The following is a 14,018-nucleotide window of genomic DNA, read 5'->3' as shown; positions in this document are numbered from 1 at the left end:
TTTGGCTGATTACTGATCCGTCCAACCCATATCAGCCCAAATCGAAAGAAAAAATCCCAAGATAGTCCTTTATTTTTGGCTTTAGATTCGAAATCATCAATTGTTGCACTAATAGTCCTCCAAAGTTTTAAGTATTAGTGCACTTTTATCCGATGCTAATTTGAGATATTGATACACGAAGACTAAGTATGTATTATATTTTTTCCTTTTTTCTTGTTTTTATTTTATTCTTTGGTTATGCTTCAGATATATAGTCAGCTTTTATTCAGGAAAACCCAAAGAGTTTTATTAATTGCGTATGGAAAATAGAGGAGAAAGTTAAAGAATTAGCAAATCTTGAATGGTGCACACCAAACAATGAAAGATGCAGAGCCAAAAAATAAAACAAGTACAAATGAAGACTCACCTGCAATTGCTAAGATAAATCTAAGAATTAATTTGTGTTATACCAGAACGTATACAGCGGGGGCCATAAATGGATGTGTAAAGGATCAAAACGTTAATGAGTAAATGGATGTTAATGAAGAGATTAAAAGTGCACTAATACTTGAAACTTAAAGGACTATTAGTGCACCATATAAAAGGAAGGGAAGGGATGACCTTGAGTCTGAAGCCAAACATAAGGAACTATTTTGGATCTTTTCTCCCAAATTGATCTACAAGAAAATTTGTCAAAATATTTTTAAAATTATGTATACCCATAATATATGTGTAATGGCTTGCGGATGTAAATATTTGTGGCTGAGTGGTCAAATTTATAACTTCCCCTTTTTTGCTTCACATGGTAATGCTACTACTTGATCTTTTTTGTTGCACTGTGTGTTCTATTAATGCATGTTTTCTAGATCTGTTCTCTTTCAATATGTTTGTAAGTTGCCTCATTCTACTTATATTTCCACCAGTATGGATGGTCGCCGTCCTTTACCAGAAGATCTAGTAGTTGATATTCTATTGAGATTGCCAGTGGAATCACTCTTGCGTTTCAAATGTGTGTGCAAGCACTGGTATGCTCTCATCAAAAGTCCGAGTTTCATAGAAAAACATTTTCATCACAAGAACAATTGTGCCCGTCTCCTTGTTTGCAACTTGAAAGTAGCACGTGAAGTAGACGCCATCGTAAGGTCTGTTGTATTCTCCTTGCTCCCTGAAGAAATTGTTCCAGGTGTGACCCCTGAACAAAAAACTCTCCTTCAGCTTCCGAGGGTCGCTGATTTCACGTGTGTTGCTGGTCCAGTTAATGGCTTATTCTTAGTGCAGAAGAAGTTTTATGGAGACGATGTCTGCTTGGGTTTGTGGAATCCTGCCACCAGAGAGTTCAGGCCTCTGCCTCCTGCGCCTTTTGAGATTGAGTACTTTTTCTCGGACCATGATCATCAGTTCGGACTGGGATTTGACCTGTTGACTCAAGATTATAAGGTTGTATGGATTCGAGTATTCTGGGATGAACCGGGACAAGGTGTTTATCCTCATGTCTATGCCTGTGTCTATTCCTCATGCAACAACTCATGGAAACACCTAACTCCTGAATTCCCTTCCAGTTCTACCTTATCTGCACCCCTTGACGCCACTTATCTCAATGGGGTTTATTATTGGCTTTCTAGGGGCCTTGATGAGATCTACACGATTCGCTCTTTTGACATGGGCAGCGAACAGTTTAGGGAGATGCAAGTCCCAGATATTCCAAGTGAACATTGGGGGATGCTTACATTGCATGGCAACTCACTTGCTTTATTAACCGGTGACCCAGGCAAACCTATGACATCCATATATGATGTGTGGGTATTGAAACAAGAGGGAATTTGGTCCAAAGTTCTAACCGTACAACCTCATATAGATGCTCATTGGCCTCGCAACATCTGGGATAACGATAAGATGGTTTTTGAGATCACAGAAACTTCACAGCTGGTGCTATATGACCCTACAACAAGACAAGTTACAGATCTTGGATTTCAGCTGGACCTTAACATTGCTGGCTGTTGGGTTTTCAATTACAAGGAGAGCCTAGCTCCAATAAAGAGAGGAAACGAGACTCAGGGCGAGGATAATGCAGTCGAGCAAATTGAACACTTCTTCTATACCATACCAATGGATGAGGATCTTAAAGATTTGGAATACAAAATATTATAGTGATAAAAATTGAAAAACAGGAAGTAAAAAAACGATTTACCTGTAATATTGTGACATTAGTTCTTATCTTACCTTCTTATAACAATTGTGCTTGAGCTTAAAATTGTTTGGATCAGTCATCTTTGTATTATTATTATTGAATAAAAAGCGGACATGGTATTTTTTGGTTATGGTATCAAGGGGCATTCCTTTTGGACTAACACATTTTAAGCTAAGTTGTGCGTTCACTCATGTCAGATTCTCTAAAAATACACTATTTTTAGAGTATCGACAAGGAACAGATTTTAAGTGCTCTGCATCTATATCTATATTTTGGTCCACAATTATTGTTTCAAGTGAGTGACTACACAATTGGATAAGGTAGGTCCAAGACACCACCAAGAAAATGGGCCCCCAGAAAAAAATAAAGCCCATTAAAGAAGAGAAAAAGGCCCAGAGCCCATGAAGCAAAAAAGTAGAAGTTTGAAAAGAGTAGTTGATAAAATGATGAAAGGCACAAAGTGACAGTTAAAATAGTGTTTTTCTCCCGCGAAAAGCCTTAATTAATTCGTTGATCAGAACTGGAAAGGCAGCTTTGTCTCGTGGGGGCACTCTCTTATTCTGTGACATTCTTTTCATCATACCCCACCCCCCCTCTAAAACACCCCACTCACCCCCTCCTCTTTCTTCTTTGTCCTTACAAGATCATACAATTTTCAGAGTTTTTTTTTTTTTCATTTGGTTTGTTTCCTTTACTTACTGTCAAGTGGTTTTCCGCTCTTGCATCAAGATTTTAGAACCGCGTAAAAAGGGTGATTAGAGGATTGGAGGAGGTAAAAGAGTAGTTTTTTGCTAATTGGGATTTTGGAAAAAGAAAAGAAAATGGTGAAAGAGACAGAGTATTATGATGTTCTTGGTGTAAGTCCTTTAGCATCTGAAGAGGAAATTCGCAAGGCCTATTATCTCAAGGTTTTTGAATTTCTTTCTTTTGTTTTGTTTATTTGCTTTCTATGTTTGAATTTTGTGCAGTTTTTTAGACTATTGGAGTTGATCTAATTTACTTGGCATTAGTTGGAATTTCGAGATTCAAACTTCTAAACTTTGATGGTGTAAATCTGGACACAAAAATTTTATATTTTTTTATATAAAATGAATATATTTGAAAACAATGTAAAAAGTACGGTAAATAATGATAAGTAACAATTTAAAAGAAATTCTAGTCAAAAAGAAAATTTGGCTGACTCTTGAAATTTTAACTTTGCTACATAAATTAAGATAGGGAGAGTAGTATTGTTTAAGCTTCATTTGTTTAAACTTATAGAATTTGATAAATGGATCCAAGTAGTATGATTCTTGGGATGTTTGTTTTGGAAATGAAGATTTGTTTCATCAACTTTCATTTTGATTTGAAGTACAAATGGTAATGGAAAATGTCTTATCCTTTCTGATTTGTTAAATGATGTTGGAAATCTGTTTTTTCATCTTGTGGTGCAGGCCAGGCAAGTTCACCCTGATAAAAATCCAGATGATCCTCTTGCTGCACAAAGATTTCAGGCAAGCACATTGCTTGTTGCTTATTTTATGTTTACTTTTCTGTAAAATTTATGCAAAAATGTATCTACTTATTATTTTTTTGATGTTTTTAAATTGTAACAAACAGGAATTAGGAGAGGCATATCAGGTTTTGAGTGATCCAGTACAGAGAAATGTATATGATCAAAATGGAAAGTCATGTGTCTCCAGGTAATCTTTCTAGAATTGCTTCTTCTGAATTTTATTTGGTTGTTCGTTAGAGTTATGCAGGTATTAATAATACAAAGATTAGTTATGCCATCTTCTACTCTGCATATAATAGTACATAAATTGACTCAAAATGTATACATGCTTTATTTATGTGGGATTGTAAAACGATAATCAAACACCATACTTGGTGTGCAGAGTGCCAAATACATGGTATTAATTTTGTTAGTTTTAAAACATGAATAACTCTCTTCCTAGCCAGCAACCCTTAAGATGATAAATGCAAGTAGTTTGCTAATTCACAAATTTCTATGTAAAAAGATGTTTTTTCTATTACCATCAATACTAATTTTGATGTTCTCTTTGTAGGGAAACTATGCTTGATCCAACTGCTGTGTTTGCCCTCCTCTTTGGGAGCGAACTTTTTGAAGACTACATCGGACATCTATCTGTTGCATCAATGGCTTCCTCTGAATTAGTCAGCGAAAACGACAACCCTGAAAAGCTCCATGATAGACTCAAGGCAAGTATGTCATGAAGTTCGTTCATTAACATTCAAATTATATATGTCTCCACTTTTTTGGCTGTTTGTTACAAGAGAAAAAAGAACATAGCTTTGTTATAATAGAACTATGTTATGAAGGGTGTCCAAAAGGAAAGGGAAGAAAAGCTTGCTAGAATACTCAAAGATTTTCTTCAACAATACGTTCGTGGTGACAGAATGGGATTTATACGTCATGTAGAATCTGAAGCAGAACGGCTTTCACAAGCAGGTCAGCTCACTACTCTTGTGTTGATTGCTGTAAGTTTTACAGAATTTACCATGACAAGTGTTAAAATGACAGCATTGAATAAGCACAACACGAAAATGCAGTGAAATCTGTTGTGACCTTAGAAGAGAGCTAAATCAAGAAAAAAATCTTAATTAGAACCTGACATTTCTGTTAACAGCATTTGGAGCTGAGATTCTTCAAACTATTGGATACATATACACAAGACAGGCAGCACAAGAGCTTGGAAAGAAAGCAATTTACTTGGGAGTTCCATTCATGGCCGAGTGGGTTCGCAACAAAGGTCATTTCTGGAAGTCACAGCTAACAGCAGCAAAAGGTAAACTTACATTATCTCACTCAAGATCCAGTACTCCCCTGCTTGTCATATATTTGATGCAGTGGACTATAATGTTTTATAGGTGCTTTTCAACTGCTACAACTTCAAGAAGATGTTCGTCGCCAGTTTAAAATGGATGGTAGTGGCCCTGAAAACGACGTTGAATCACATCTAAGATTAAACAGAGAAACATTAATGAATTCATTGTGGAAACTAAATGTCGTAGACATTGAAGTGACTCTTTTACATGTTTGCCAATTGGTAAGCCTTGGATCAAATGTTGCTACGCTACGTTTCAAAGAGACCTTTGAGTTACTTGTGAGTAATCTTTCAGGTACTGCAAGAAGGCAATGTGAAGAAGGAAGAACTCAAGAAACGTGCGATGGCTTTAAAGATTTTGGGAAAAGTATTTGAGGTAAGGATTAAACATAACTTGTGAAATGTACTTGTCATATCCCTTCTAAACACAAGTCTGTCTTGTTGGTTATTGAGCTACTTACTATACGAATTCATTGTAACATTTGCATTTTTTTCCTTTTTATTCTATAGAGGGAGAAGTGTGTTGGAACGTCGAAAAAGAAGACAATAGGCGATATTAATGCTGATGAATCTAGTTCAGATAGCAGTGATGATGAAGAAGACTCACTAAGAACACTAAATTATAGAACTCCTCTACTCACACAGGTTCTCTTTTTGCTTCCATTTACTCTTTTACTTACTATATACTATCTATTGAAACCATTGATATTTCGAGACATAAAGTTAAGATAATGTTTTTATTCCCAGATTAGAGGTTGACTCAGCAATCTAGGGAATTCAAAATTCATCTTAACGTTTCAAATTCAAATCTCAAACTCTACACTAAAAGTTGGCGATGAGATCTTAATACATAAATACTAATTTTTTTTTGGTCTGTGATATTGTAGGGAATTGGTAGACTCTTTAGATGTTTGTGTAATCCAGCATTCGATGTGGATGATGAAGAGATTGTATACAAAGGCAAATAGTATGGATGAACTAATTTCTTCACTTCGATTCCGTAAGCTAGCTTCGAATTAATCAATCCCACTTATGAATGTTTATGCAATACGGATAATTGAAAAGAAAACTCAAATAGGCGTAAGCCAATTAATATTTGTGCAGCTTGTTTTGTAATTGGAAAAACATGTAATGAAATACTATGTTTGTTTTAAATGATTATACAAATTTATTTTTAATTTCATGTCCTTTTCACTAGGAATCTTTATTTTACACATAATAAATCTTAAAATAATACGTAAAAAGTATGAAAAATATTTTTTTAATTCCCTCCAAAAGATTTTTTTTTTTTTTTTTGATTCTTTGTTTTTTTCAGTCAAGTAGATCATATCTATCATTATTTCTATAATTATAGAAAAGTTTGTTGGATTATCTTCTTTCTGATTGTGTTTATTAGATTACGCAAAAACAATGATTCCATAATTTTAGTAAAACTGCGATATAAGAAGGAAAATGTCACTAAAATTAGAGACAAAGTTCTACTAAGCAATAGCTATTATTTACTAATTTTAGATTACTTTCATTTGCTAAAAAGTAATACCAATTTAAGAACTTTATGTTCACATGTCTATTTCATCACCTATCTTTTTTTTTCTTTTTCTTTTTTTAATTTCATCACCTATCTGATTACTGTAATTTCTGCAAATAAGTAGAAAATATTTACACAAATATCACTAGTTAGCTAATTGTAACCTGATAAAAATAGAAGTAGAATCACAAGTTAAACTATACTAATAACGTGTTAAACTATATTAATAACATGTTGGGAAAAAACCTTAGGTCAATTAGTACATACAACTTAAACTTCAACTGTATTAATAATGCTTGGAAAAAAACCTCGTCAATCGGAAAACCTAATACATTAAAGGTGTCAAATGAACCGAGTGAACTAAATCTTAATTGATCAAAGAATAGACAGAAATAAATAAACAAAAAGTTGCTTAAACTTGAATGAAATAAAACTTAACATAATAACTTGACCCCTTTTGTTGATTCTTGGTATTTCCTTTATGTCAAAAAACTACAAGCTGGTAATATTTTTCTTTTCATTCTTTCCGTTCAGTTCTTGTTAAAATTTCAATTTGTTTCATTTATTTTCTTATAATTTATTTTAATACCTAATAAGAAAAACACTTTAATTAATTTGGAATGCACAATACCTCAATTTTTAAACTGACAAAATCAAACATACTGAAATGAACTAAATTAATAAAATAAACAAATAAACCTACCCAAACTTATTTTATAGGTTGATTTTGCTTCCCCTATATTAAACTTTTTAAGAAAGCAAACAAGTTTTACAAAAACATAGATTAACCTAGAGAAGCAGTGAAAAGCTTCTATAGAATTTCTCCACTTAAAAAGTTATTTCTCCATATTTTAGGAGTGAAATTTGAAACAGGAAATTAAATGTCTTTCACCAAATACTCAACACATGAAAGGAGTCTTAAGAGTTTTGACATAAACCAACAAGTTCTCAGTCCAACAGATTAAACAAACAGAACCTGTTTGGCTTAAACAGCCTAGATTGTCCAGCATAATTTTTTCACAAACAAATATGTACAAGGGCGTTTCAACCTTCTCACCCTACTTTTCTTCTCTCCCTCTATGACGGCTTCGAAACTTGGCAACTTCTCCTCCATAGAACACTCAGTGAGCTGGATGGAGAACACGCGCACGGTGAGCTTGGACAGAGCAGGCGCAGTGCACTGATGTTAAGTTCAGGCATCCGCTAATGATGAGGGAATGTCGCTCAGGGCATGTGTGCAGAGCAGGAAATGCTTCGCATACTGCTTGAACAGCGGGAGGTGTGAGAGCAGTGCATTGGCTGATGTTTAGATTCATAAGCCCTTCGTCCTCGTACCTGTGCTTCTTCATAGATGCCCACATCTCGTGCTTGTTCTTGACCCGACTCTGAGCTAGAGAGTACATTGCCCTATCTGTGATGTACTGACAGAAGTATAGGCCGAGGGATCTCAAGTGAGGGCAATTGTTTGCCAAAGCAATCACACTCTCATCTGCAGGCATTAGATAATAGCTATGTTAAATGGATGACTAAACCAAGAAAAATGATTCCAATTGGAAACATCAGCAACTTTATCTCAAACTTCAGTAGAAAAAGGAAACAACTAATAGCCCATCAAGAAGTAGGCAGTAGAACATAGGTGAGAGTACACTCGACAATCCAACAAGAGGAAACGGAGACCTCTAAATCTAAACTACTTAGAACACTGCTATCTTGTAGCCATTGCTCTAACAGGTTGAGAGCAATGATCATGAAATTTCATAACAAAAATATCCACACAAAGTTGGAGACATCTAACAATCGGTCGGCTGAGGAAAACTTCCCAAGTTTGGACACCCCTCCATAGAAAAAAAACTTCTTCCGCCTAATATGCATTTCATCATTCATTTTCAGACACCACAAACCATAGTAATTTATTTGATATAAAATCTAAAGTAAGGTCCTTCATATCCCCTCGTATACATCAAAATCATGTTTCACTTTTCATTTCCTAGAAGAAAATATCTCGCATGAATATCTCCTTCTAGTTAGTTACTAATAGGACATGAATAAGTTTTCTTTGGTAAGATTTTTTTTGCATAAAATCTCTAGAATACTTGAATACAACTTATGCCCTAATAAGCATGGCAAATCCGAGTCAGTTTAGACTGTTTAATAGTTAGCATACCACTGCTAAGGAAAGACATTAAATACAAAACCTAACCAGATACATGTTTTACCTGTTATAAGGACACAGCCACACAGATCAAGGGCTCTGAGATCAGGACACCCATAAGCCAAACTCATTACACCTTCATCACCAACTTTATCGCACCAACCAAGATTTACAGTCTGCAGTCGGTTACAGTAGTAACCAATAGCCTGCAAGGAGTAACACGAGTCATATAAGTCGGAAGAAACAACGGTTTAGTGCTCCTACAGGTCATTTGAGAGGACAAGACATATACCTTCAATGCCTTATCAGTTGCAGCTTTAACACAACCACAAAGGTTTAAGACTCTTAGGTTTCGGCAACGCTCAGCTAGGTATGCAACAGCGCTATCACTGAAAGCAGAACACCCACTGATATTCAGCTTTGTGAGGTTTGGACAGCCGTGAGCTAAAGCATAAAGGGAACGATCAGTTAGCTTAAAACTCTTGCTAAGATCAAGGTCTTGCAATTCATGACAGTGATTGGCAATTGTCTCGACACCAACATCCTCAAGTTGTGGTAAATCTTGTCTAAGAGTTAGAACCTGCAGCTTCGTGAACTTGGGGGCAAGTGTCATCACTAAATTATTCATATTCCTCTTGCACCTGAGGGGACAAAAAAACTTAAAAACCGATATAACACCACAAATCAACAAGGGAAAGATAACTCACAAATATCTATGTACCCAATTCATAGAATATCAACTCTCAGATTACAATTACCAGCAAGATAGGGAAATACAATCAAATTCTAATAAACAGGAGAGGGTAAGAATCCAACACTACAAATCCAGAAAATGCAAGCAAGAAACATGTGAATAAGCCCTCAAAAGGTAAAGGAAAAATATAAAATAAAGGCAAATGCACAATCATATGCAAGTTATATCTTCTCCGGTTCAATGCTTCTGAGCACTAAAACATAGATATCAACTTCCAGATGTCCAGGATGAAGCACATAGAAAAAAGGGTAAAATTTAGCCACAAAGCAGAACAATAACCATTATGCTATGACCATATTTCATATTTAGGGCATCTCAGATACAAACACATGTGATAAGACCTATGGGATTAAGGCTGTTGAATCACTATCCTAATCTCTCTAATCTCCTCATTTCCCCCAAATCCCTTGATGCCAGTGCAAGGCAAGCTTTTCAACTTAACTTTGCTCATCCAATTCTTGGCACTCACAAATCCAAATTGGAAAAAATCTTCAGTCAACCCCTTTTAACATAAAAAATCTAACCTTTTCCAAAAGAACAAAACCGGGGTAGGGTAAAGGAGAAGGGGTTACAAGGTGGGGACTATACCTCACCAACGAGATAAAAAAGTTCAGGTAGTCAATCCACTGAGCTACTATGATTCCCCTTTTAACATCTAACCTTAGTTCCAAACTCAAAGCTTTATTCAACAACATTTACAAACCCCTTCATCCAAAAAAGTAAACAAACAATGAAAACCTCAGGTGTTCCTCCAGTTGATCAATTATACATAACATCTCAAACAGATTGATCAAGGTAAACAGGACCAAAATAGTCCAACACATAAAAACTTGTAGATTTTTCCTATTTCCTTCAACTCGTCTAGAAGACAAAAATTCAGTCTTTTGCTGACTTGACTCCCCTGACCATTTACAATCAAACAAATGAAGAACAAGAACTACCCTTCATCAATCACATCAAGAAAAACCACACAATCAAAATAAACCTTAAAATTTTATCAAAATCAAGAAACAAGAAAAGTCAGTCATACCAAGAAAGGGAAAGACGAGTGAGTCCCCAAGAAATTGCATCTCTCCATCCACTACAAACACCAGAAGCCACAATCACCGTCCGATCATCCACAAGTGAAGCAATCCTCAACAACAACTCCATAGGTATATCCTTCCACTCTCCCATCATCATCACCCCACCCCCCATTTTACAAACCCCACCTCTGCTACCATTGTTCACAAACAGCTTGTCCAAGCTCAAATCTTCTACCCCTATCATTTGGTACTACTCAAAGTTGTAATCTTTTTACACCCCCACAAACTCCTACCTCTATATATACACAAAACAAAGAAGGAAAAGCCCAAAAAGGGTATCTTCTTGTTGCTGTTTCAAACAAAAATACAGAGAGGTGAGTAGGAAAAAAAAAAGAGATAGACTTGAATGTATAGTAGTGTATGTATTGATCAGTATTTCTAGGGGAAAAGGGAGTTTTGTTTCATTGGGGAAGGAAAGTAACAACATGTGTCATTACATAAGTTGTACACACAAGTAAAGTCCGTCCAAGAAAATTCTAGAAATAATCAACCCTAGGAAATCAAAATGAAAATGCTTTTCACCCCTCCGTGTTATTTCACGTGACATTATTTGACTTGATAGATATTTAAGAAAAAATAAATTAAAATTTGTGAAGTGTAATTGCAAATTTATTACATTTATAATTTTAAAATTATATTATTTCTAATTATAATAAAATATTACATTTGTCCTAATTATTTATTCATTTTTTTATTTTATAGTTATCCCTAATTACTTGTCCAATTTGACAAATCAAGAAAGGCCAAAAACAATTTACCTATTATACCCTCAATTAATTACTTTGAAAAAGGTACAATTTCTTGAAAATCTTAAATTTTTAATCCATCCAGTTCATAATTAATATGGATAAAATGATAAACTCATTATGTCAATAATTAATTTCTTAATAGGTACGTCAATTCAAAAATGGACAAGTAATTAGGTACAGAGGTAGTAATAAATACACCTTCTATTGCATATTAAATGAATGTTTTAAAAAAATCATTCTTCAAAATTCAAGATAAATATTTTAATATTTTCATATTTATTCTTTTCTTTAATAAAATTTATATTTTCTAGGAGGTAAATTAAACTACTTACAAAATTATGTTTATTATTTCAAAAAAAAACAACAGTGAAAAATATAATTTGCATTATGTCTTAGAGTAATAAATATAGATCGTCTCAATAAATTCATTCAATATGGAACATGAAAAGTATTTTTCTTGGGATTGATGAAAAAAAAGTGGTCTCATTTAGGAGTAAAAAATTTTCCAAGAGGTTATAATCACTAGGAGACTTTCAGAACCTATATTTTTCCGTGACCAAAAAGATAATAATCCTGTGTTTCATTTTAGTTTTTTAGCCCATTTAGAAAAAATATTTATTCCCTATTTATGATTTTTTTTTTTTACTTTAACTTTTCACATCACAAAATTTAAAAACATTTTGATATTACCAATGTATTTTAAATTTATTTATTTTAACAAATTATACAATATTAAATTAAAATTAAACAAACACTAAATTGATTTTTTTTTTTTATCATATAGACATTACGAAAAAGGAAGATTTGAGGGGTCGAATGAAAATTGAGTAGATTTTTGTGAAACATCGTAAAGGGAAATGAATTGGGAGTGGGAGATGTGTAATAGTACACGTGTCGTAAGGATATGAAGGGATCATAATCAACACAAGTTTTTTTTTTTTTTAGAATAATAAAAACCAAAATGAATACAAGAGTCATAATTAATTCAAATTTAAATATATTTCAATCATTATCAATTAGATTTAGACTATAAATATTAATAAAATAAATTTGTTATTGACTTGAAATTAATTATATTAAAGCTTTCAACGTGGATGAATAATTAAAAAGCACATAGGGTTAGATTTTTAAGATATCTATTTCAAATAGTGAAATTTAGAGTGAATGCAAAATCAAATTACATTAGATTGGATACTTTTTATTTGTAATTTTAATATTAACTTTAATCTCTTAAAATAATTTAAGAAAAAAGTTCTGGAGAAAATGAATATGTAATTTCACAATTAGTAATCTTGTATTATCTCGATGTGATGTAAATGAGATAATATAATATTACTAATTTTAAAGAGGCATAAATACAAATAAAAAATATTTTCTAAATAATATCATGATCAAATGATTTTTCATAATAAACGAGATTTGGCTATAATCTTATGCTTGTTTAAAGAGATTCACAAATAATTAAAGTATATCGGTTATGAACACATAAAATATTCAGACAAAGCTGCTCCTGTTAACCAATTGAGCTGTCTTCTTCAATTTCTTTTCTTCAAATTGAAAGCAACTTACTGGATCAAAGTATTTATTCAGCTTTGTAGCATATTATTCTATATACTACATTAAAAAATGTTTTGAACTGTTTTATTGCGGTCAAACTTAGGAAACTTAATTTAAAAAATTTCATTATTTTTCTTAAATAACTAGAAAATAAATAAATTTATGAATGATATCAAATGTAACAGTTGTTTTATCCAACATAACACTCAATGTTATAATTTTGACTTCATCTTTTATTAAATAATTTTATTTAATTAATCTTTTATTAAGAACTACTTATGGAGCAAGCAATATGGAATAGCAAGGACGTTGAGTTGCAATAACGAGTAACGTAATGAGTTGAAGGTTCAAAAGTTATCATCACACATTTATAATTTTATCTATGATTAGAAAAAACTCAATTGGTAATTCATCAAATTAGATCTTAATTTGATGATTTCTATGTTAGTTATTAATTGGTTAATTGACAGTCAACGTCTGATAATTTGTGTTTGGTTTGATATATACCGTTTAACTGTTGGTTACTTTCTCCATTTCAAAACAAGTATCGTTTTTTTAAAAATTAAATAAGAAATCAAAATATGTAGATGGTTGGAGCTGAAAAGTTTACTAACTAAGAAAAAATAAATATTTTTAAGATATACAAAAAAATGTAGAATATATAGATTAATGGTCTATTATATGAGATGAAATTAAAGTTTTGTTTGACATGCAATTTGTATTTTCAAGTTATATTTTTTGCTCATAAACATAAAAAAAAAAACTCTTATATAAGTAGTGAAAACTATTAAAATTGTCTCAATTATTTATACAATCTTATCAAATAAGCAAAAGTTTATAACGAAAATATAATACACTATCACAAAGTTATACTAAAAAGAATACAATATTTATCCACCGAATTTTAATTCAATAAAAAATATATTAAATTAAAAATGAGTTGTAGTATACTACTCTTTAATAAAATTGAACATGGTCAGTATCATTAGTAACTATATCATCATATTCATATTCCGTAAATATTTCATCACTCCTTTAATTAATTTCTCTCATATAAAATTGTGTAGATATAAAAGATTTTTTTAAAAATAATAATATAAAGTTGTGCAATTTTTGTATTGAAAAATGTGTAATCGTGATATGAAATTTTCAAACTAAGTTTTTAGAGAATTTGAAATTTCATCTCATGATTTAAAAT

At 32.6% G+C, this 14,018-nt stretch overlaps 4 protein-coding genes across 7 annotated transcripts in view; 2 read left to right on the top strand and 2 right to left on the bottom strand.

Annotated features, from left to right (window-relative positions):
- LOC125855122 (putative F-box protein At3g10430) overlaps positions 1–2,201 on the top strand; it is an 89,655-nt gene extending 87,454 nt beyond the window's left edge. For all 4 annotated transcript variants that reach the window (XM_049534800.1, XM_049534802.1, XM_049534799.1 and 1 more), the window contains exon 2: positions 903–2,201. In XM_049534800.1, the coding sequence (XP_049390757.1) occupies positions 904–2,127 (1,224 nt within the window). In that variant the 5' untranslated portion in view covers position 903 and the 3' untranslated portion in view covers positions 2,128–2,201. The remainder of the gene's footprint in view (positions 1–902) is intronic.
- LOC125855127 (chaperone protein dnaJ 10) overlaps positions 1–6,176 on the top strand; it is a 37,463-nt gene extending 31,287 nt beyond the window's left edge. The window contains exons 2-11 of the mRNA XM_049534806.1: positions 2,940–3,075; positions 3,601–3,660; positions 3,767–3,849; positions 4,216–4,369; positions 4,490–4,619; positions 4,798–4,956; positions 5,039–5,217; positions 5,291–5,371; positions 5,506–5,640; positions 5,883–6,176. Coding sequence (XP_049390763.1) covers positions 2,989–3,075; positions 3,601–3,660; positions 3,767–3,849; positions 4,216–4,369; positions 4,490–4,619; positions 4,798–4,956; positions 5,039–5,217; positions 5,291–5,371; positions 5,506–5,640; positions 5,883–5,963 — 1,149 coding nt within the window. The 5' untranslated portion in view covers positions 2,940–2,988 and the 3' untranslated portion in view covers positions 5,964–6,176. The remainder of the gene's footprint in view (positions 1–2,939; positions 3,076–3,600; positions 3,661–3,766; positions 3,850–4,215; positions 4,370–4,489; positions 4,620–4,797; positions 4,957–5,038; positions 5,218–5,290; positions 5,372–5,505; positions 5,641–5,882) is intronic.
- Positions 1–14,018, bottom strand: part of LOC125855112 (probable inactive ATP-dependent zinc metalloprotease FTSHI 4, chloroplastic) — a 460,535-nt gene that overhangs the window by 404,144 nt on the left and 42,373 nt on the right. The window lies entirely within an intron of this gene.
- LOC125855128 (F-box protein SKP2A-like) lies at positions 7,425–10,899 on the bottom strand. Its single transcript, XM_049534807.1, has 4 exons — positions 10,460–10,899; positions 8,968–9,316; positions 8,740–8,881; positions 7,425–8,012 (listed from the first exon to the last, which is right to left on the bottom strand). The coding sequence occupies exons 1-4, from the start codon at positions 10,696–10,698 to the stop codon at positions 7,645–7,647; spliced, it is 1,098 nt and encodes a 365-aa protein (XP_049390764.1). The 5' UTR covers positions 10,699–10,899; the 3' UTR covers positions 7,425–7,644.

Source organism: Solanum stenotomum, chromosome 2 (genome assembly GCF_019186545.1).
Source record: "Solanum stenotomum isolate F172 chromosome 2, ASM1918654v1, whole genome shotgun sequence".
NCBI lineage: Eukaryota > Viridiplantae > Streptophyta > Magnoliopsida > Solanales > Solanaceae > Solanum > Solanum stenotomum.
Note: the sequence above shows the minus strand (reverse complement) of the source record. Positions and strands in the feature narration are given on the sequence as shown.